The sequence below is a fragment of the Lepus europaeus genome, chromosome 6, assembly GCF_033115175.1.
Source record: "Lepus europaeus isolate LE1 chromosome 6, mLepTim1.pri, whole genome shotgun sequence".
Lineage (NCBI taxonomy): Eukaryota > Metazoa > Chordata > Mammalia > Lagomorpha > Leporidae > Lepus > Lepus europaeus.
In genome coordinates, this window is record NC_084832.1 from 98,121,395 (window position 1) to 98,146,660 (window position 25,266).

A 25,266-nucleotide genomic window follows, 5' to 3' on the forward strand; every position below is an offset into this window, starting at 1 on the left:
TGCCAAGGACTACTTGAGCTTGTTCTGTGACATCCTAAGGAATCTGCTATTTAGGAAGGCACTATGCTTCTGAATGTCTTTATGATGAATTATCTCCCTTACGGATCTCTCAGACACTACATTAAATATGACTCCATTGGGTTCCTGGCTCAGGGAAGTCCAAACTATCAGTATTTGAGCTTCTGATCTAAGAGTAATCTAGCCACATAGTTGGAGAGCCAACTCTCCTAGGTGTGGGACTTGGTCCTGGATGATGCAACAATGCTCTTCTTCCGTCTCTTCTTTAACCCAAATTTCTCCTATGTCTATCATCCATGTCAAAAACCCCAGGCAGAAGTTTCTGTCCCTCTTCTCTGGGAAATTCTACTCCCCCAACAGGAGCAAGAAGTCCCCTCCTCACTCCCTTAGAAGGTGTTTTCGGCATTCAAGATCCTGGATCATAGCTGGCACCGCGGCTCACTAGGCTAATCCTCCGCCTAGAGGCGCCAGCACACCAGGTTCTAGTCTCGGTCGGGGCACCGATCCTGTCCCTGTTGCCCCTCTTCCAGGCCAGCTCTCTGCTGTGGCCAGGGAGTGCAGTGGAGGATGGCCCAAGTCCTTGGGCCCTGCACCCCATGGGAGACCAGGAGAAGCACCTGGCTCCTGCCATCGGAACAGCGCGGTGCGCCGGCCGCAGCGCGCCTACCGTGGCGGCCATTGGAGGGTGAACCAACGGCAAAAGGAAGACCTTTCTCTCTGTCTCTCTCTCACTATCCACTCTGCCTGTCAAAAAAAAAAAAAAAAAAAAAAAAGGATCCTGGATCTTGGCCATCTACCAACAATGACTGTCCTTTGTCAGGCTTTGCTAGCTCATAGTGATAGAAGTGAACTCTCAAAACAGAATATATAAAATTGGTTCTCTGGTTCTATTTTGACCTCTCCAGCTATAAGAGCAGTAACAAATTTCTCAATAGGCTAAGAAGTCATACTTCCCTCAAGCAGGCATAATTTTCCCTCAGAATTTTTTGTGGGATTATATTAAAGCATATTTACATAAGAAAGCACACAATTTTTGTCATCTATTTGTGAAGTTGCATCCTTGGTATTATGGTGTAAAAGAGGATTAAAAACACATTTTAGATATGTGATGGCTTTACTTCATTACAAAGTAAAAATACTGAGACTTAACATAGGGATACTACAATCCTATGATACTGTGAGAAAATACATTCAACCCCTTCACAACTTGGTTAAAAGATGCAAGACTGGGTCCAGTGTTGTGGTATAGCAGGTAAAGCCACCACCTGAGACACCAGCATCTTATAAGGGAACCAGTTTGCATCCTGGCTACTCCACTTCCTATCCAACTCCCTGCTCATTGCCTGGGAAAAGCAGTGGAAGGTGGCCCAAGTGTGTAGGCCCCTATCACCCACATGGGAGACCTGAATGAAGCTCCTGGCTCCTGGCTTCAGCCTGGCTCAGTCCTAGCCATTGCAGTCATCTGAAGAGTGAACCAGTAGATGAAAGATTGTGTGTGTGTGGGGGGTGTGTCCCTCTCTCTCACTGTAACTCTTTCAAAATAAATAAATCTTTTATTATTTTTATTTATATAAAGTGAACAAAATTCATGTATCTCATATATGTAGATTTAAGAGCATAGTGACACTTCCTGCCCTACCCCCCTGCACATCCATGCTGCCAACTTCCCTTCTCCATCCTTTCTTAATTTTTCTTTTAATTTTTACAATAGCAAACTTCCAGTTTATTTTATAATCACAAGCTTAACTTTCCACTAAGTAAAGAATTCAACAAGTAGCAAGTAGAAAAACCACTATTCCTCAAGAGTATAGACAAGGGCTGTAAATAATAATCACATCTCAAAATGTCAATTGTGCTCATATACACAAAATTAATTAATTAATTAATTTTTAAAAATATGAAAAATTAGAAAAGAACTTCACAGAAATTCACCACTATTACATATCAGCCATCCTATCCATTTTTCACTGAATCTCATTCCACTATGTCCACTGAATAGTATACTTCAGGCAATTTTCTCCATCTCTCATATTCCACATTTTTATAACATTGGTATTTTATTTTCTACTGAATATTTATCAACACACATATGTTCAAAAAACATACATACATTGTTATCTCTTCCTACATAACACAAATGAAAACAAAAACTTTTTTAAAAAGATTTATTTATTTGTTTATTTATTTGAAAGGCAGAGATACAGAGAGAAGGTGACAGGGAGAGATCTTCCATCCGCTGGTTCACAAATGGCTGCAACGGCCAGAGCTCAGCCAGGCTGAAGCCAGGAGCCAGGAGATTCTTCTGGGTCTCCCATGTGAATGCAGGGACTCAAGTACTTGAGCCATCTTCCATGGCTTTCCCAGGTGCATTAGTGGGGAGCTGGATTGGAAGTGGAGCAGCCGGGACTTGAACTGGTGTCCATATGAGGTGTGGACACTGCAGGAGGAGGATTAACCTTCTACGCCACAGTGCCAACCCCACAATAAACTTTCAACTGCGCTTTCTCAGCAGCTTCTGCTCCTTTTCTTTGCTCTCATTGGCAGAAAACCCACAAGAGCAGTCTCTAATCACTGTCCACAACTTCCTTCCGTCTACTCTCTCTTAAATGGAATCTCAGCAGATTTTTCTGTCTCTCCCATCTACTGTAAAGGCCATCAATGATCCCAGTAGTGCTAAAGTCAAGGATCAATTCTCACTCACCGTTGTCTGTATACGTTTTGTTTGATATACCAGTAGCATCTAATACAGCCAATCACTCCCTCATCTGGTACTCAATACCCCCAGGTTTGTGTGTGAACTCTTCAGCTGCTCCTTCTCATTGTTTGTGAAGTCAACCTCTTCTCCCACACCAGCTAATAGATTTTCCTCCCTTCATTATCCCCACCACATCTTTGGTGACCACATTTAATTTCATGATTTTAAATATCAATTATATGCTATAAACTCACAAATTTTTACCTGTAGCCCAGATTTCTCTCTACAAGTCCAAACTTGTGTATCCTTTGTCTACTTGACTGCTCTACTTGTAGCAATACACACCTCAAATTAACACAACCAAAACTAAACATCTGCTCCCCTCCCCTCCCACCTCACAAAAAATACTCACTACACCCAAAGCACAGGCTCTCACATCTGTCATCAAATCTACTGGAAAAATCCTATCATCCTTATCAGTAAAATATATTCAGGATCTGACATTATTTTTTTATTGATATTTTCAAAGAACCGCCATTGAACTTTGTAATGTGTTCTATTTATATTTTTCCTTTATCAGACATTTTCTTCTCTTTATAATTCTCCCCCTCTGCTTTCAATGGAGTTATTCATATTCTTATGCCATTTAAAGGAATTCTTGGGGATTAGTGTAACAGATTAAGCCTCTGCTTGCAATACTGGCATCCCATATGGGTGCTGGTTTGTGTCCCAGTTGCTCCACTTCCAATCCAGCTCGTTGCTAATGGTCTGGGAAAGCAGTGGAAGGTGGCCCAAGTGCTTGGGCCCCTGTACCCATGTGGAAGACTCAGAAGAAGCTTCTGGCTCCTAGCTTCAGGTCAGCCCAGCTTCAGCCATTGCAGCCATTTGGGGAGTAAACCAGCAAATGGAAGATCTCTCTGTCTCTGTAACTCTGCCTTTCAAATAAATAAATGAATGTTTAAAAAAAGAAATTCTTGGCCGGCGCCGCGGCTCACTAGGCTAATCCTCCGCCTTGCGGCGCCGGCACACCGGGTTCTAGTCCCGGTCGGGGCACCGATCCTATCCCGGTTGCCCCTCTTCCAGGCCAGCTCTCTGCTGTGGCCAGGGAGTGCAGTGGAGGATGGCCTAAGTCCTTGGGCCCTGCACCCCATGGGAGACCAGGAGAAGCACCTGGCTCCTGCCATCGGATCAGCGCGGTGCGCCGGCCGCAGCGCGCTACCGCGGCGGCCATTGGAGGGTGAACCAACGGCAAAAGGAAGACCTTTCTCTCTGTCTCTCTCTCACTATCCACTCTGCCTGTCAAAAAAAAAAAATCTTTAAAAAAAAAAAAAAAAAAGAAATTCTTACTGAGTTAATTTTTACTTTTCATAGTACGAATTATTCATAGCTCTAAATTTCTTTTTTTTTTCTTTTTTTTTTTTTTCTTTTTTGACAGGCAGAGTTTACAGTGAGAGAGAGAGACAAAGAGAAAGGTCTTCCTTTTGCCTTTGGTTCACCCTCCAATGGCCGCCGCGGCTGGCGCACTGTGCTGATCTGAAGCCAGGAGCCAGGTGCTTCTCCTGGTCTCCCATGCAGGTGCAGGGCCCAAGCACTTGGGCCATCCTCCACTGCACTCCCTGGCCGTAGCAGAAAGCTGGCCTGGAAGAGGGGCAACCGGGACAGAATCCAGCGCCCCGACCGGGACTAGAACCCGGTGTGCCGGCGCCGCAAGGCGGAGGATTAGCTTATTGAGCCACGGTGCCAGCCAATAGCTCTAAATTTCTAAGCACCATGTTAGCTCATTTCATATGTTTAAAAATAGAAATTTCACTTTTTAAAAAAGATTTATTTATTTTACTTGAAAGAGTTACACACAGAGAGGAGGAGAGGCAGAGAGAGAGAGAGAGAGAGGTCTTCCATCCAATGGTTCACTCCCCAATTGGCCGCAACTGCTGGAGCTGCACCGATTCGAAGCCAGGAGCCAGGAGCTTTTTCCAGGTCTCCCACGTGGGTGCAAGGGTCCAAGGACTTGAGCCATCTTCTGCTGCTTTCCCAGACCATAGCAGAGAACTGGATTGGAAGTGGAGCCACTAGGTAGGTCTCAAACCGGCGCCCATAAGGGATGCCAGCACTGCAAGCGGTGGCTTTACAGGCTAGACTACAGCGCCGACCCCTCACTTTTATTTTTAATCTTTTTTGTGATTTCTTTGATCATCAAATAATTTGTACATGAGTTTTCTTTTTTTAATTTCCAAATTGTCTGATTTTTTTGCTTTAATTTGCATTACTTTTATGCTGAATTTATTCCTGCCCCATAAATTTTCATTTCTTTAGTTTTCTCTTCTTCTTTGCCATCTCTCCTGGTTTAGGAACAATTTGTTCCTTTTCAGAGAGGATCATCTCATTGTGACTGTGGGAACTCTGGGAACACCTGCCAAATCCACCACTGTAATCACAGAACAACACACATTGCTTCTTTCAGATATTTGGTGGATTTTTGGATATGCATGCCCTTGATGGCCTGAGCAGTTCGTTGGGTGTTCTTAAAGTGAACAAGAAGATTTGAACCTCTTGATTTGCATGATTTTGTGAGATCCTCTGGGTCTAGTGAATAGCAAACCATTTTCACAGATTACCTGAGACTGCTTACAGGGAAGTGTGGTTATCTTCCTAGAACTGTATGTATAAAATATATAAAATCTGTTCACTTTATATTAATAAAAAGTTTAAGTTAAAAAAACAAATTAAAAATTTAGAAGAAAAAAATCTTCTTAATTTATATTTAGCATAATTTCATTGTGATCAGATAATGTGCTCAGGATGACATTGATTCTTTCATACTCTCAGTCATGTTCTATAGATGATCACCTAGTCAAACTTTGTAAATGATTCATGCATTCTTGGTAGAGATGTAAACCTCTTGACTATCTGTATTATGAACCTAGTGGTATGCTGACAGCACAGTTAACATCTCGTTTCTGTTTCTGTTTTCATTTTATTTGTGTTATTTTAATCTATTTGACTTACTCATTGACATAGATGTAATCTTGTGTTCACCAGTCATTAAGCTACACAATTTGAGGTTCTTTATTAAGTACTTATGGGTTTAAAATTGTTATATTTTCCTAGGGAATTTAAATATTTTCAATATTAGTTTACTTTCTAGTTCTTAACAATGCTTTAAATATTGAAGTCCATTCTGTCCTCTATGGATATAAATATCCAGTTTGAGCTTATTTCTTTTTGATATTTATATCTTTTTTTAAAGATTTATTTATTTATTTATTTATTGGAAAGTCAGAGTTACAGAGAGAGAGGAGAGGCAGAGAGAGAGAGAGAGAGAGAGAGAGAGAGAGAGAGAAGTGTCTTCCATCTGCTGGTTCACTCTCCAATTGGCTGCAACAGTTGGAGCTGCGCCAATCTGAAGCCAGAAGTCAAGAACTTCTTCTGGGTCTCCCAAGCGGGTGCAGGAACCCAAGGATCTGTGCCATCTTCTACTGCTTTCCCAGGCCATAGCAGAGAGCCGGATTGGAAGTGGAGCAGCCAGGACTTGAACCGGCGCCATATGGGATGCCAGTGCTTCACACCAGAGCATTAACCCACTGCACCACAGCGCTGGCCCCCCCTATTTACATCTTGATTCCATTATTTGTAGGGTTTCTCTGCTCTAATATTTTGGATGTTTCTCTTATCAAGAATTTTTTACAATATTTTGAAAATATCTAATCTGATATTCTTTATGTTTATTGATCATTATAATAGCATTATATATTTTGATTTTTTATTAAGTTCTTTACATTACTTAGAAATTTTCATTATCCTTTCAAATATAGACTCTATCCTCCCTCTTTCTCTCTGCGTCATCTCTCAATTATGCGTGTCATATCTTCTAAATTTATCTTCCACATTTCTTAGTTTTCCTTTCAGTTGTTCAGTTTCCTTACACTTTTTTCTGCATTCAGAGTAAAATTTTAGTTTATCTTCTAGTTTATTTACTCTTTTATGAAGTGCTCTAATTTTTAATTGTCCACTGAGTTTTATTTTAATACTTATACTCTTCTTAATTATACATTCCATTTGTTTCTTTTTTGGATGTGTCTGGCCCTTTTTAACAATGTCATATAGCTTGAACATTTTCATTTTATTCTTTATGATTTTTTGTTTTTTTTAAGATTTATTTATTTATTTATTTGAAAGTCAGAGTTACACAGAGAGAGAAGGAGAGGCAAAGAGAGAAAGAGAAAGAGAGAGAGAGAGGTCTCCACTGGTTCATTCCCCCGTTGGCCACAATGACCGGAGCTGCGCCAATCCAAAGCCAGGAGTCAGGAGCTTCTTACGGGTCTCCCACACTGGTGCAGGTGCCCAAGGACTTGAGCCATCTCCTACTGCTTTCCCAGGCCACAGCAGAGAGTTGGGTCGGAAGTAGTGCAGCCGGGACATGAACTGGCGCCCATATGGGATGCCGGCACTGCAGGCGGCAGCTTTACCTGCTAAGCCACAGCGCCAGCCCCTTCTTTATCTGTTTATGTTTTAAATACTTCAAATATGGCTAAATATTCTTTACATGACAAATCTATTATCTGAATTTTGGGGGACATGGAACTACTGTTTTTTTTTATTGCCTCATTCATTAATTCTTCCACTCATCACATGTTTTCTAAGTGTTATCTGTTGAGAAAACTTGTAGGTACCCATGACACAACAGTGAACAAAGTGTAAAGAAAATGCCTTATCTTCATGGAGCAGATTCTGGAGAAGGATTGGTAGACAATGGCAGAAATACAGACAAGAGCACCTCAAAGAGTTCATGGAAAATGCATATTGTGAAAAAATCATGCATGGAGTCTGATCAATTTTTTTTAATTCCATTTTCCATGAGCTTTTTGAAGTTGCCCTCATCCTCAAGTTTGATATGTCATAGGAAGATACAATATTTGGGAGGAAGGAAGAGGGATAAGAGGTGATGAAATGGACAAAATTGCCATTTTACATAAACTGAAGAAATCCTCTTTGAGATGCTGTCTTGCCACCTCCTGTGCTACATATTTGGTGTTCATCAAGACCGAAGTCAGGGCTGCTTTCTTTAAGAAGAGACTTGGGCCTGTCATTGCCAGTAGCTCCGGGGACCACCAAAGCCCCCAGATCACATCTGATCCTTTCTATAGCACTGAACAAACACTGCTCCACAGTACATGTCCAGCATAATATCCTTAAAAATATTCCCAACAGGGCTGGCATTTGAGGCTTAATGGGTTAGGCCACCACTGTGACACTGGCAACCCATATGGGCACCAGTTCTAGTCCTGGTTGCTCCACTTCTGATCCAGCTCCCTGCTAATGTGCCTGGGAAAGCAGTGGAGGATGGCCCAAGTGCTTGGGTCCCTGTACTCATGTGGGAGACCCAGAAGAATCTCCTGGCTCCTGGCTTCAGCCTGGCCCAGCCCTAGCCATTGCGGCCATTTGGGGAGTGAACCAGCATATGGAAGACCTCTCTTTCTCTCTCTTCTCTCTCTCTCTCTCTCTTTCTCTCTCTCTCTGCAACTCTTCCTTTCAAATAAATAAAATAAATCTTAAAAAAATACGCCCATCAGAATTTTTACCAGAGTGACCCATGTTCTCCTGCTTGCCAATATTATATTTGAGAAGTCCAGTCTGGTCTCATGGTTTGTTCTTTGGTTGTACTTAAGAGTACCTAGTACACTGCATTGCTAGCCATAATAATCCTCCATTGTACTTTAATAGACACTTTTGTCACAGTGGTGAACACAACCCACAGTAACATTTATAGGCTAATGGGAGAGTTGAACAATTAACAAGTAGCAAGTACAAACTATGATAAACACAGTAATTAAGAAAATAAAGGCTGCTTTAGGAGCACAACTAATCTACTCCAGGAAGGAGTATTCTAGAAATAAAATTATTGTTAAATCTAAAATTAAATATCAATATCTTTAACATTTATATAATACTAGAACAGAGGTGTCTTCATTTGTGTATGAGTACACACACATTTGTTGACATAAATCATGCTTTTCATAACCTTATTAATTTTGTAAATTGGATAAATGCTAACAAATAAGTAAGTAAATATATAAATGTTCCAGTTCTCTTAGAATTCTGTCAATTTCTTCTTTCATATTCAAAGTTTATAATTTTTATCTTAATAAAACATTTTTCTTAATAAAATTTATCTTAATAAAATAATATTGATTTATCTTAATAAAACAATAGTCATGAAAAGGTTTTTAATGAGATAGCCTAGCATAATAATGAGTTTAGTCTTTGAAATCAGATTGCCTGAATCTATATTTTAAATGGGTTTTTAGATCCTTCTCTCCTGCGCTCTCTTGGCTCTCGGTTCTTCTCTCTTGGATCGCTTCTCCTGCTCTCTGCTCTCTTCTCTTCTCACTAGCTCCTCTCCTCTCTGTTTTTCTCTTATACTCTCTTTCTCTCTCTTTTTCCTTCACCGCCCCTTCACTCCGGTCTGTAGGGTGTTCCCCAATAAACCCTTCCCCTTAAAAAAAAATAAAATAAAATAATAGGTTTTTAAACTCATTTATTTATTTGAAAGTCAGGATTACAGAGAGAAAGAGAGACAGAAAGAGAGAAATCTTCATCTGCTGGTTCACTCCGCATATGCCTGCGACAGCCAGCACTCGGTCGGGGTGAAGCCAGGAATTTCTTCTGGGTCTCCCATGGGGGTAGCAAGGGCCCAAACACCTTGGCCATCTTCAGCTGCTTTTCCCAGGCCATGAGCATGGAGCTGGATAGGAAGTGAGGCAGCTGGACAGGAACTGGAGCCCATAGGGGATGCCAGTGTCTTAGAAACTTTACCTGCTATGCCACAACGCCAGCCCTAATCCACTTAATTAAGAAATTTCATTTGCTTCATTTCTGTTATTATGAATAAATCCACTTAGCATATTCATATATGTCTTTCTGATCCATATCTATTTGCATTGCTTTGGAATATTATTGAAGCTTTAAGTCATATTTTCAGTATATATTTCATATTTTAAGATACAATTAGAGTTTTTTCAGTTACAGTACCATTTTACATCCCTTCTAGCAATAAATGAAAGTTTCAATTGCTGCAAATCCTCCCCAACACTTGGTATTTATCATTTTAACAATTATAGTGCATACATTTATCTCATTGTGTATTTAAATGCTTTCCTCTAATTACTGATAGATTTAAGTATCTCATCATGTACTTATTGTTCAATACTACATATTTATTTGGGATATGGCTTCCTACTCTGTTCCAGTGATCTATATGTCTGACCTTAGACCAATGCCAGACTCTCTTGAATGATGTAGATTCCTAATAAATCTTGAAATAAGGTAATGCAAGAGTTCCAGCAGAGCTCTTTTTAAATTTTATTATAATATTCAATGGTTGGTTGGCAGAATATGACATAACTTTATTGTTACATTGACCTTGTATCTTACAGCTTTGTTAATGCCAGCAGCCTTTCATGAATTCCTTGATTCATTTTCACATACACATTAATATTGTCTGAAAAGAAACATAGTTTTACTTCTTATTTTATAAAATATGTACCTTTCACTTCTTTTATTACCTAACCTAGCACCTCTATACAATGCTGAATAGAATTCTTAAGTGCATATTTTAAGGAGATTTCTTTCTATTCACAGTTCCCTGAGAATTTTTAATACAAGGGAATATTGTAGTTTGTCTAAAGCATTTTCTGCCTCCATTAACAGAATCATATGCTTTTCTCTTTTCTTCTACTAACATGGTGAATTACATTCATAGATACTTTTAAAAAATAATAATCAGCATTGCTTTAATGAGATCAACCACATTTGGTCCTAAAGCATTGTTTTATTCATTTATTACTGAACATAACTTACTTTGCTTTGTTAAGGATTTTTCTGTTTCTGTCCATGAAAAATATTGCTTTTAGTTGGTTTTTTTTTTTTTTTGGTAATGCATTGATTTTGACATTAGGGTAATATTGGCTTCTTGAAATAATTATAAAGTGCTTCCATTTCCTATTTTCTGGAAACAAGTACCTAGAATTGATATCATTTCTTCCTTAAATATGTTAAATAATTCCCCATAAAGGGCATCTGAACTGGAGATTCTTTGCAGGAGTGATTTCATTATAAATTCAATTTTTTATAAATATATGGTAATAGTGACTTTTTTACAACATATTGTCAAAATTTCATTCAATTATATCTTTCCTAGAATTTATCTACTTCGTGTAAGCTACCTGAGAGGTAGATAAAAAGTTGATTACGGCATCCACTTGTCATCTTTTTAATATTTGTATAAAATGGAGTGATGCCCTTCCTCATAAGTGATACTGACAATCAGTGTCTTCTCTCCTTTAACTTGGTCTGGTTGGATGTTTGTCTGTTTCACTGACCGTCCTGAAAGCCAGCTTTCTCTTTCATTGCTCTCCATATTGTTTGTCTTCTATTGCACTGATCTCAATAAATTCTTTATTATTTCTTTCAATTTACCTATTTGAATTTTGATTCATTCTTATTCTGGTGCTTTTTTGTTTCTACAGTATGTTTCTATTTTACTTCTTTTTCAGAGAATTTTTATTTTAAGACTTAATAATTTTTAACAATTTGCTATGTTCACTTCATATGTAGATATTAAATAGACACATACATATTATTGTTCCTTAAAAATAGGAATTTATTCGATCATAAATTTGATCATTTATGATCTGACATTGATCATAAAGTGAGGAAGAAGGGTATGTTGTCAGAAAGATGGTATAATTCAGTGAAGACAATATTTATGGCTACCTCGGTACAAAATAATACAACATTCACACACCTCATTGTGATTTTGATTTACATTTCTATAATGGCTAGTGATCCAGAGCACTTTTTGCCCATTTCTCTTTTTAAAGATATTTAGAAGCTTTTTTTATCTTTTATTAAATGAATACAAACTTCATGCATTTCTCTTTTTTTAAGATTATTTTTATTTACTTGAAAGACAGAGTTACAGAGAGAGGTCTTCCACCTGCTGGTTCATTCCCCAAATGGCTGCAATGGCTGGAGTTGAGCCGATTTGAAGCAGGGAGCCAGGAGCTTCTTCCAGGTCTCCCACGTGGGTTCAGGGGCCCAAAGACTTGGGTCATCTTCCATTGCTTTCCCAGGCCATAGCAGAGAGCTGGATTGGAAGTGGAGCAGCTGGGACTTGAACCAGTGTCCACATATGGGATGCTGGCACTTCAGGCCAGGACCCTAACCCGCTGTGCCACAGTGCCAGCCCCTCATGCATTTCTTAAGTACAGTTTTAGGAATATATTGATTTTTCCCACCATGCCCACCCTCCCACTCCTCTTCTTCCTCCCTCTGCTAGTTCCAGTCTTATTTTATACTAAGATCTATTTTCAATTAACTTTATGCACAGAAAATTAAGTTGATAGTAAGTAAAGGGTTCATCAATTTGTATGATAAAAGAAAAAAAGTAAAAGAAGAATAATGAAACTTTTTCAACAGTCAAGACAGGGGCTATTCAAAATCATTGCATCTCGAAGTTAATTTCACTTCTTTTTTTTTTTTTTTTAACTTTTATTTAATGAATATAAATTTCCAGTGTACAGCTTATGGATTACAATGGCTTCCCCCCCCCAATAACTTCCCTCCCACCCACAACCCTCCCCCCTCCCGCTCCCTCTCCCCTTCCATTTGCATCAAGATTCATTTTCAATTCTCTTTATATACAGAAGATCAATTTAGTATAAAGATTTCAACAGTTTGCACCCACATAGAAACACAAAGTGAAACATACTGTTTGAGTACTAGTTATAGCATTAAATCAAAATGTACAGCACATTAAGGACAGAGATCCCACATGAGGAGCAAGTGCACAGTGGCTCCTGTTGTTGACCCAACAAATTGACACTCTAGTTTATGGCGCCAGTAACCATCCTAGGCTGTCGTCATGAGTTGCCAAGGCTATGGAAGCCTTCCAAGTTCACTGACTCTGATCATATTTAGACAAGGTCATAAAAGACAGAGTGAGGATAGTAACCAATGATCCTAAGAGTGGCATTTACCAGGTTTGAACAATTATACAGCATTAAGTGGGGAAGAGGACCATCAGTACACACAGGTTGGGAGTAGAGCCATTGGTGGTAGAGTAGAGGTTATGATTACAAAGGAATGAGGCCCAAGTGCACTAGACAGGGCCTAGAACAAAGGACAGAGCCTAGACACAAAGGACAGGGCCTAGAACAAAGGACAGATTAGAGGAGCTAAGAAAGGTGCTGTCTAAGCTACAATTAAGTTTTCTGATTGAGAGGCAAATAGAACCTGATAGAAGGGGCTTGATAATAATCTGGTGGGCTTTAGGCCTTGTAAATTCAGAGGCCCAGACCTATCTATCTCTTCACATGGGGTATATCCTAAGGGAGGTGTGAACCTCCTAGGGGAAGGCACTCTGTTGACTTTCATTACTTGGCTGGCCTGGGAGGAGTGCTGGCCAGGTAAAGGCAGGTGGCATCTCTAACAAGAAATTTACAGTTCTGCCTGCAATGTTGCTGACCCTACTTGACCATACCCTCAGCTGCAGTGGTCACTTTGGAAGTTGGGCTGAGTGAAGGGCTTTTCAGCTTAGAGCCAATAAGATCTGTGGCTCTGACCTGGGCATCCTTCGACTCCAGGGCAGGTCCATTTCCAGTGATCCAACTCTTGGCAGAGCTGCCAGGGCTCTTCACAAGCTGACTTCTGCTGAAGCCCAGGCTTACCACATTGAAAGCCACTGCAGTGGACTGGCCTGTTGGGTCTCCTTGAGGGCAGATCACTGTACAGATCAGCCATTAATAGGCCTGCCACCCATTGCTTCTGATGCCGAGCTTTCTTTTCCTCCTGGTTTGTGTTAAAGCAGACCAGAGGATGCAAGTCAAGGGAGTGCCCGTTTCCCATCTCTAATCTTCGGTGGCCTGAACTACAAGTCTATAGTCACAGGCATGTTCTGTAGTAGTTTTTCTAAGGTAGACAATGCCCATGAGGAAAATTATATTCTCACTTTAAAACTTTCTTTCCCTTTGGTCTGAAAGGGAGGTTTTTTCTACTTACTGTATACTTCGCTGATGGCGAAGAGAATCTAGCTATGAGATTATTATTTGAGTTCTTATTTTGGCTATGCTATTGCAGAAAAATGTTAGCCATCTCTTTTATAAGGTCTAAAGATTAAATTGTGCATCCTACAGATTCCTTCATAATAGAATTAGTTTCCTACCTTGAAGAGAATAGAGAAATGAAAGAACAAGTTGGGCTTAGAATAGAGAAATGAGGGAGCAAGTCCTAGATCGCTTGCTGACAATAGCAATATCACATGAATACTTAGCAAACCGTTTCAACCATTAGATAACAACTTAAGAAAACATTTACCAGAAGGTCCAATGCCTTCTATAAATTTTAAGAATCATGTATTTGAAAACACCTCTTAAATATCTAACATGGTGTAGTTTGTTTAGCCAGTAAACTTAAGCACAACCATCTAAAATGTTTTTAGTTTCTTTCTACCAACAAGTCTAAAACATATGATACACAGATTCAGGTCCCACAAATTAAAATGTATCTTTGATTGATTTTAGCAGCTTAAATTTATGGACAATCTTATCTATAAGCCATTTAAAATAAAACTCTTAATAAAATTTCCCCATGTGGACATACAATATGTACACACATATAATATAGCATAATAGACCAATATATCAATTTTAATAATAGCTTTTAAAATCTTTAACTCTTTTTGTAGATTGCCAATTGATTTGAATTGCTTTTTCTTTTTAGTAACCTCAGTTAACCATACTTTCTCTCAGTTGGTACTGTTAATACATTATTGGCTTCATCTGTTTACAGAGCCATCCCAAAGTACTGAATACAATAAAAGTGGCTGGAAAAAGTCCATAGGAACCTATAGGAGGACAGCTAAACACAGAACCAACAACGCTTTAGTTTTATGAGCAGCAGATATTCAAATTTTTGAAAAAAGCACATATTTAAATAACCCATAGCTCTTAATAAAAATTCAGCTGTTTTTGAACAATTAGAATTTAACAGACATCAAGAGAACATAATAGATTACTTTAACACATTGCTTTAACAGAGCATCAGAGTTTAATTCTATGTCAAAGAGAAATTGAGCTTCCTGTGATCTTTTGCTGTGAGGTTTCCTTCCTTTACCTTCTTTCATATTGGTGACCATGTTTCTGTGTTTCTGTGTGTAAGACATCTTTAAGCATCTTTTGCAGGGCAGGATGAGTGGCAACAAATTCTTTCAGTTTCTGTTTGCTGTGAAAAGTCTTAATTTCACCTTCATTCACAAATGAGAGCTTTGCAGGATATAGTATTCTGGGCTGGCAGTTTTTCTCTCTTAGTACCTGGGCTATGTCTCGCCATTCCCTTCTAGCTTGTAGGGTTTCTGATGAGAAGTCTGCTGTGAGTCTAATTGGAGATCCTCTAAGAGTGATCCGACGTTTCTCTCTTGCACCTTTTAGGATCTTTTCTTTATGTTTCACTGTGGTGAGTTTGATTACAACATGTCGTGGTGAGGATCTCTTTTGGTCATGTTTATTAGGGGTTCTATAAGCTTCCTGTACTAAGATGCCTCTGTCCTTCTCCAAACCTGGGAAATTTTCTGCTAGTATCTCACTGAAAATGCCTTCTAATCCTTTCTCCCTCTCCATGCCTTCAGGAACTCCTAGAACCCGAATGTTGGGTTTTTTAATAGTATCCTGTAAATTCCTGACAATATTTTTTAGATTTCTAATTTCTTCTTCTTTTCTTTGGTTTGCCTGTTTCCTTTCCTGTTCTCTGTCTTCTAAGTCTGATATTCTCTCTTCTGCTTCGCCCATTCTGTTTTTAAGGCTCTCTAATGTGTTTGTCATTTGATCTATTGAACTCTTCATTTCATTATGATTTCTAGTCACTATCAGAGTTTCTTGTTCCACTAGTTGTTTCATTTCATTTTGATTCCTCCTTAATATTTCACTTTCACGAGAGAGATTTTCTATCTTGTCCATGAAGGATTTCTGTAGTTCAAGAATTTGTTTTTGAGAACTTCTTAATGTTCTTATCAATTTTTTGAGATCCGCTTCTTGCATTTCTTCGATCTCATCATCTTCATAATCTTGAATTGGGGTGTCTTTTTCATTTGGGGGCGTCATAGTTTCTTCCTTGTTCTTGTTAGCTTGGTTTTTGCGTTTGTTGTTTGGCATGTTGGAGATATTTGGTTTCTTCACTGTGGTGTTTTTTCTTGTTACACTATGGCTCTATATTAAGTGGACTATCTGCTTTCAGTGGAGCCTTAGAGGCTTGAGATGAGTGTGGACTGAGAGCTGTGTTTGGTTCCTCAGGGTTGAGGGTGTGTCAAGGATGACACTCCCAGGTTAGGTGTGGTAATTCTCTCTTTCTTTTTTTGATTTAAAAGGGAAGTAATTCCGCACAGCTGAACGTAATTGGAGGTAGTTAGCAGGCAAATGATATACCCACAGGAGCCAGAGATCGGAAGCTCTTTCCCAAGGACCACACAGGGAATCTCTGCTGCCCTCAGTGTGGGCTCCAATTCTCCTGCAGTCTCCCACTGGGTTGCCAAGTTAGATGCTAATCTCCTGTTATTTCACCCCTCCCCACAGAGTCAGGTTTTTCTGCTAGGCTCAGGGCTGGTGCAGACCTGAGGTCGCCCTGCTTATGACGTATGTCCAAAATGGCGCCTGCTCTGTCTTGCTCGCCTGTGAGAGGTGAGCGGAGAGAGAGAAACTTGTGTCCGTATCAGTCACTTTTTTTATTTTTTATTTTCTCTCTCTTATAGTTAGCCTGGTGAACTTTTCCCCACGGAGTTTCAAGCCTCGTTCCCTCTAGTCTCCTCTTTCCGCTTGCCCGCTGGTATCTCGGGCTATGGAGGTTCGGCTCACCTCGCGTTCCAGCGCTGGTGCGTTGAGTCTGCCGCTGGTGTCCCGAACTTGGGCTCCCACGCTCTCCACGCAGGTCCACTGTGAATCACTAGTTCCGGAAGAGTTTCCTCTGCTGTTTCATCCCCTACTCTTCCTTGAGCCTGCAGTATCTCCACTTATATTAAACTTTCTCTCCCCCCGGACTAAGTGTGCTTCCTGCCTATTCCGCCATCTTGCCGCCTCTCCAATTTCACTTCTTTTTTTGAGAGAGATTTAATTAACTTTAAATAAGTACCCAAGAGTGATTCATCTTTTGTGATCACTTAGACATAACTGTAGTTTATAAGACATAAGATTATCCTTCACTTAATACATTAAGAGAAAGTAAGTCTTTGGGAACAAGTTTTGTCATTAATTAAAGAAGCATCTAAGAAAACAAGCAATGGAGTTGGATACTAGCTTTTCATTTCACTAATCTTTTCCATTATTTTGCTTCAATTTTGTCTATTTCTTCTCTTATGTTAGCTACTCTATTCTACTAGATTTGGGTCTGGTTTCTTGTTGTTTTTCTAGGTCCTTGAGATATATTTCTGTAAACTTCCCTCTTAACACTGTTTTTGCTCTATCCCATAAGTTTTGATATGTTGTGTTGTCATCTTCATTTGTTTCCATAAATTTTTGTATTTCTCTTTTGATTTCTTCACTGTTCATTCAGGAGCATGTTGTTCAGCCTCCATGTGTTTACATACGTTCTAGAGATTCTTGAGTTGCTGATTTCCAACTTTATTCCATTGTGGTCAGAGAAAATGCATGGTATAATTTTGATTTTTCTGAATTTGCTAAGACTTGCTTTATGGCCTAGCATGTGATTTGTCCTAGAGAAAGTTCCATGCACTGGTGAGAAAAATGTGTATTCTGCATCTGTAGGATGAGAAGTTCTGTAGATATCCATTAGGTCCATTTGGTCTATAGTGATAGTTAACTCTTGTTTCCTTGAGTATTTTCTGCCTGGTTGAACTGTCCATTGCTGAAAGTGGAGTATTGAAGTCCCTCATTTCTATTGTATTGGATTCTATGTCTCCCTTCAGATCCATTAACATTTCTTTTAAATAGCCAGGTGACTGTAATTAGGTGTATTTATGTTTTCAATAGTCACATCTCCCTGTTGAATTGATCCCTTAATCATTACCTTGTGCCCTTCTTTGTCTCTGTTAAAGTCTATTTTGTCTGATATTAAGATGGCTATACCAGCTCTTTTTTGGTTTCTGTTAACATGGAATATCTTTTTCCATCCTTTCACTTTCAGTCTGTGTGTATCTTTGTTGGTGAGATGTGTTTCTTGTAGGCAGCAAATAGATGGGTTTCATTTTTTAATCCATTCTGCCAGTCTGTGACTTTTAACTTGAGATTTGGGGCCATTTACATTCGAGGGGATGATAAGTAACAGCTTGGCCCTGCCCATTTTTCCATAAATATTCCTATTTTTACTTTGAATTTCCATTGGATTTCCTTTTACTGTGAGATTTTCTGCCTTCACATTCTTTCAAAGTGATGACCATATTTCTGTGTTTCTGTGTGTAGCACATCCTTAAGCATCTTTTGTAAGGGTAGATGAGTGGTGAAAATTCTTTCAATTTCTTTTTGTTATAGAAGGTTTTTATGACACCTTCATTCATAAATGATAGCTTTGCATGGTACAGTATTCTGGGTTGACAGTTTTTTTCTCTTAAGGCTTGGAATATATCTTGCCATTCTCTCCTAGAGTGTAGGATTTCTGATAGAAGTCCACTGTGAGTCTAATTAGAAGTCCTCCAAAAGTAATCTAGCATTTCTCTCATGCACATTTTAGAATCTTATCTTTATGTTTTATGTGGAGAATTCGACCACAATGTGTTGTGGTGAAAATATTTTCTGGTCATGTCTTGTAGGCATCCTGTACTTGGACATCCCTTTCTTTCTCCAAATTAAGGATGTTTTCTCTAATTATTTCATTAAAAAGGCCTTCTAACCCTTTCTCTCTTTCCACACTTTCAAGAACTCCAAAGACCCATATGTTGGGTCATTTGATAATATTCCATAAATCTCTGACATTCTTTTTTAGTTTTCTAATTTCTTCTTTCTTTCTTTTTTTTTTTTTTAGTCTGACTGTAAAATTTCCAGAGATTTGTCTTCTAATTCAGATATTCTCTTCTGCCTCATTGAGTCTGTTCTTAAGGTTTTCCATGGTATTTTTTATTTGTTCCATTGAATTCTTAATTTCCAATATTTCACTTAGATTTCTTTTTAAAATCTCAATTTGTAGGAAAAACAATTTCATTCATGTAATGCATGGATTTCTTTAGTTCATAAATTTGCTTCTGATTACTTCTAAGTAATCCTACAATCAATTTTTTTTTAATTCTGTTTCTGGAATTTTGTCAATCTCTTCATTTTCACATTCTAGTATTGAAGTATTGTGTTCTTTTGGGGGCATCATGTTGTCTTCCTTATTCTCATTTCTTGAATCACTGCATTTCTGATTAGACATTTGTAGTAATACTTGTTGGTGGTTTTTTTTCCTGTGATATCTTTTATCTTTGGACTATGCCTCTGTGGCTTAGTAGAGTGTCTGCTCTTTCAGTGAATACCCAGAAGCATGTGCCGGTTGTGGTCAGGGAGCTTTGCTCAGTGCCTCAGGGTGAAGGGAGTGTCTATTGTGACACCCAAGTTAGGCATGGTAAATCTTGTTTTTGTTTTTGTTTATCAGAGGGGAAATTTGTTTTGCTCTGGTGGCATATTCTCATGCTCACCTTCTCTCCTCAAAGGAGATCAATGCCTGGGCACTAGCCCCAGTGGGTACAATTTTCATCTGTGCTTCCACAAGAACCACATAAAGGATCCATGCAGTCTTCAGTGTGAACACAGATCCTGCAGCAATGACCCTCACCAGGGAATCAGGGAGCCTTGAGTGTGTGGTGCTGCCCACAGTGACTGCCCAAAGTCCCAGCCACACCCTGCACCCTCCCACACAGCCACAGTGTTTTCACAGTCCCAGCACACGAGGCTCCCACAGTCACAAGCACCCAGCCCCTATCAATTCTCCCAGACTGACTCAGGCATCTTCTCTCTGCTGGTTCTTGGGTGCGTGCACACGAGCTGGCACAATTGTTACATATGTCCAAAATGGCACCAATGCTCTCTTGACTAGTTACATAACACTGGTACAGGGTGGTCAGGGAGAGAGAAACATGCCCCCTTCTTTTCCCTCTAGGTTGGCCCTCACAGAGCTCTAAGCCAGGCCAACACCAGGCTCTTCCTGCAGCTTTATAACAGTGGCTGGTGCTGCTGCAGTCAGGTCTCACCTCCCTCTGAAGCTGGTGCTGAGGCTATCAGTTCCTGGGGGTCCCGAGCTGTGAGTATCCACATCCTCCATGTAGGTCCACAATGCCCCCTCAATTTGCAGTTTCCTCTGTCATTTTCTCCCAAACTTTTCACTGAGATTGCACTCTCTCCACTTTTTTAACTATCCTCCACTGGCTGTAATCTCCCTACCAATGCCACCATCTTCTAGTGGAAATTTTCTGCCTTCACATTCTTTCATATTTGTGACTATCTTTCTGTGTATCTGTGTGTAGCACATCCTTAAGCATCTTTTGTAAGGGTGGATGAGTGGTGACAAATTCTTTCAATTTCTGTTTGTTATGGAGGGTCTTTACTTCACCTACATTCATAAATGAGAGCTTTGCAGGGAACAGTATTCTGGGTTGACAGTTTTTTTCTCTTAAGAGTTCAATGATGTCAGGGCCGGCGCCGTGGCTCACTTGGTTAATCCTCCGCCTGCAGCACCAGCATCCCTTATGGGCGCCAGGTTCTAGTCCCAGTTGCTCCTCTTCCAGTCCAGCTCTCTGCTGTGGCCTGGGAAGGCAGTGGAGGATGGCCCAAGCGCTTGGTCCCCTGCACCCGCATGGAAGACCAGGAAGAAGCACCTGGCTCCTGGCTTCAGATCAGCGCAACTCCAGCCATAGCGGTCACTTGGAGGGTGAACCAACGGAAGGAAGACCTTTCTCTCTGTCTCTCTCTCTCTATCTTACTGTCTAACTCTGCCTGTCAAAAATAAATAAATAAATAAAACAAAGACTTCAATTATGTCTCTCCTATTTCTCTCCTAGCCTATAGAGTTTCTGAAGAGAAGTCAGCTGTGAGTCTAACTGGAAATCCTCTGAAAGTAATCTGGTGTTTTTCTCATGCACATTTGAGAAATTTTCTTTATATTTTACTGTTGACAGTTTGACTACAATGAGTCATGGTAATGATCTTTTCTGTTCATGTCTTTTTGGAGTTCTATGTGCTTCCTGTTCTTGAACGTACCTTTCTTTCTCCAAATTGGGAAGTTTTCTTAATTATTTCACTAAATATACCTTCTAATCCATTCTTTTTTTTTTAACACTTTCAGGAATTCCTAAGACCCACATGTTGGGTCATTTGATAGTATCCCATAAATCTCCAACACTGTTTTTAATTTTTCTAATTTCTTCTTCATTTTTTTTTTTTTATTTTTTGGTCTGAGAAATTTCCGAAGATTTTTCTTCATCTCTGAATGACTATCCCAAGAAAAACAATTCTGGTCGGTCCTGGATTCATGGCTACCACCTGAGGCTTCTGATGAGCTTCATCTCCTGTACTCTAATTCTTCTGATTCCCAGGTCAATGACATGGAAGCGTGTCATATTTATATAAGAAAAACCAATGGCTGCTGACTCATTACAATGATTCTTAGAATTCTTTCAGTAAAAGATATGGTCAAGTGCACAGGGTAGGGATTCTGACATTTCCAGTATACTTTTCTCAATTTAAGCAGAATTCTACAAATCAGCAGGTTAATTCTGATAGAACCTATGTAATTGCTTCTATTTGAGAATACTCACTACATTATTTTCAGTTTAATTTCACAACTTTCTTGTCACCTTACTAATCCTCTTGCCACTGTTACTTCTGCTGGAAAGCAGACCCAACTGTTGCCCTGGTACAATGACTCCATGTCTGATCCAGCAGGTGCTGCAGCATGAAAGTAGAGTGCCACCCACTGCTTGGTTTAAGGGATCAGAAAATCCTTTCATTCTCTGTTTAAATGCAACCACTGACATAATTCTTTCTCCTCAGAAAGCCCACAGCTCCGCCTGGTGGAAGGGAATAGTCGCTGTTCCGGAAGAGTGGAGATCCTTCACCAGGGAACCTGGGGCACCGTCTGTGATGACTACTGGGACTGGGAGGATGCCCAAGTGGTGTGCGGACAGCTGGGTTGTGGAGTACCCCTGGAAGCCATGTATGCTGCTCACTTTGGAAGGGGAACAGGGCCTATCTGGCTGGATGAACTCAATTGCATAGGAAATGAGTCTCATGTGTGGAAGTGCCCTTCCCTAGGCTGGGGGAAGCACTACTGCACTCACGGGAGTGATGCAGGAGTCATCTGCTCAGGTACGGTCAATGCATTGTCCACTAGCTGGGAGAAAGGAAGTTTCCAGGCAAGTTGGTGTCTCATCTCCAGGGGAATAGACGATGGATGACATGGAGAATACTGAAAGGTCTACCTATAGACTCTGAGTGCTCAAAGTATCTATGGATTATCGACTTCATTCATAATTCTCAACTGTTTTTCTATCCTTCCCTGGTGTTCTTACCTGACAAGATAGGATGTTCTGGTAAAACCCTAATCTAAAGCAAGCTTCATAATTTTGGGGGTTTTATTTACTTTTTGTAGGAGTGAAACATCTGCAAATCACCACACACACTCCTCTTATGACAGTGCACCTGTCAGAGGAAGAACCAAGAAAGACACACTAATTTCCCTGGTTGAATTGTTTCTATATATAGTGAGGGAATATAGGTGAATTTCTACAAAATTACAAGTCTTGTTTGCAGATTCAGATATATGTACCCATAGCTCTTTGGCTGAAAGGATCAGAGAATTGTGTATAAAATGCTCACAGTCTTGGGTTTTCCTTCTATCATTCCTAGAAAATATTTTCTGTACATTTTCCTTTCAAAGCTGTATCTACATAAACTCAATTTTTAGAAGGACACTTAGCTACCTGCTGACAGGTTACTGCTGAATACAACAAAATATTAATGTGTATGTATCATGGTAAGATATTACACTCATACAGTTTATACCTGATGGCATCAGTGATACAAGAGAAGTGCATAGAGAAGGTATTTGTAAGATTGAGAGGATCCACTAAAAATCCAGGTGTGGTGTGAACAATGCCATGTGTCCATTTATGTAAATTCTGTACGGCTAGCTGTAGGAAAGGAGAACAATAAATTGTAAGACTGGAGGGGTTGGCGCTGTGGCGTAGCAGGTAAAGCTGCCGCCTGCAGTGCTGGCATCCCATATGGGTGCTGGTTCAAGTCCCAGCTGCTCTTCTTCTGATCCAGCTCTCTGCTATAGCCTGGGAAAGCATTAGAAGGTGGCCCAAGTCCCTGGGTCCCTGCACCTGTATGGGAGACTCAGAAGAAGCTTCTGGCTCCTAGCTTTTGATTGGCTCAGCTCCGGCCATTGCAGCCATCTGGTGAGTGAACCAGCAGATGGAAATCCTCTCTCTCGACCTCTATCTCCCTCTGCCTCGGTCTCTCTGTAACTCTGCTTTTTAAATAAATAAATAAATCTTTTAAAAAATAACTGGAGGGCCACTGCTATGGCATAGCAAGTTAAGCTGCCATCTGTAGCACTGGCATCCCATAGGGGCATTGGTTCAAATCCCAGCTGCTCCACTTCCAATCCAGCTCCCTGCTAGTGCACCTGGGAAAGCAGTGGAAGATGACTCAAGTGCTTCGTCCCCTGCACCCACGTGGGAGACCTGTATGATGGCCCTGGCTCCTGGCTTTTGAATGGCCCAGTTCCAATCACTGCAGCCATTTGGGAAGTGAACCAGCCGATGAAAGACTTTCTCTCCCTCTTTCTCTCCCTCTCCCTTGCTGTAACTCTGCCTTTCAAATAAATAAAATCTTTTTTAAGAAAAACTATAAAACTGGCTCAAGGTGAAGTATTTAGAGGTCAGAATGGTGAAGAGAGCATCCTAGTGATAGAATTTTATTAAGAAACTGTCTAAGGATATAGTGTATGTATATCTAAGGATATAGTGTAGAAGGATATTTATATATCTGACCTCAACTTTCATTTTTCCCTAGTTGGGATTAATTTGTATAGCCCTTCAAAAGCCTTTGAAGAGAGCATTTCTCTTTATGCTACTTTGGTCTCATATACTTTTCAAATGGCTTAAAACTGTCTATTTGTTTATCTCTCCACTATAAGCAAGGTCCCAGAAAAACAAGAACCCTGTTTCTTGTGATTTATTCCTCAGCTCCTACCAAAATTCCTGGAGCATGGCAAACTCTGAATAGATGTCTGTGGTTTGATTAAAACAACCCAGAAGTTGACTCTCAATATCGCCTTGAAATATCTGTCTCCGTCTACAAAGCTGAAAGCTCAGGTGTGCCGCCTTTGAAGCCTCCTGCCATCCCTTTTTCATCATTTCCCAATCAGAGGCTACTTTTGCCTGCTTCTGGCCCTCCAGGGATCTCTCTCCTTACCCCTCACTGTACCTCGATGGGAATTTCGTGCAGACCATCTCTTGGTTTTCAAAGGTGAGTGGGAAGCCCAAGGGTAGAGTGCAAGTTTGGTCCTCAAGGAAGATACCTTGGTCTTTGTGGATCTCTGAGTGGCCAAATAGCACATCTAATGGAGACATTTCCAGAACCTCGGGCAGCAAAATGCTCTGTTGCAAACAGCACAATGGAAGCCTGGAGTGATGGATGAGGAACCAGACAGATACAGAGGTGAGGTACATGGTCAGGACGCTGAGAGCTAGTTGGATGGATACATGTGAGTCACAGCTTCTGGCAGGATAGAGAAAATCTTGGTTATAGGGGAAGAAATAAAGGTGTGAAATAGATGAAAGATGATGAAAAGCAACCTGATCGTGCTTACTTTCTCTCTTGCCTGAGCAAAATGTCAGAGTTGATTGTAAGGAAGACAAATTTTATGACTTTCTTACTAACCTAAAATTTTCAGCAGTCATCTAACGTGGCCCTACTTTTCTATATTGATTAAAGTCACTCATTTGCGTGATGTAACAGAAATCCTTTCATTGACCTGTGATTTAGAAAATCATTTTTAGGGGGGGTGGGTAAAAGAATACATTATTGTCTCACAGTTCTGGCATCACTTGCTCTCCCCAGATTCTGTCTTCACACGTAAAACAAGGACCTAGCACTTGATGGGGTGGGCATTTGGCACAGCCGTTAATTAAGTCACCACATGCCTAACTCCACTTCCAATCCAGATTCTTGCTAATGCACACCTTGGGAGGCAACAGAAGATAGCTCAAGTACTTGGATCCCTGCCATCCGCATGGGAGACCCAGGTTTTTCAAAATTCTTTTCTCTGTGTGCATTTCAACTCACTTTGACATGTACCTGGCCTGATTCCTAACTCCAGGTTCCTGTTAATGTAGACCCTGGTGTATGCAAATTGGAAAGCACTTGAGCACTGGTGCATGGACTCAGAACATTTTCAACTTTAGATAAACTGCTTACAAAACTTACAATTCAAATACTAGCCAATATGAAAACTTTACTTGCCATAACATTAAAATGATACTTCGAGAGGCAATTTTTTTCATTAAACAAGCTGTA

The 25,266-nt window shown here is 40.1% G+C and overlaps 1 protein-coding gene across 1 annotated transcript in view; it reads left to right on the forward strand.

The window, feature by feature from the left end:
* Positions 1-25,266, forward strand: part of CD163 (CD163 molecule) — a 75,016-nt gene that overhangs the window by 15,768 nt on the left and 33,982 nt on the right. The window contains 2 exon segments of the mRNA XM_062195201.1: positions 20,859-20,878; positions 21,512-22,047. Coding sequence (XP_062051185.1) covers positions 20,859-20,878; positions 21,512-22,047 — 556 coding nt within the window.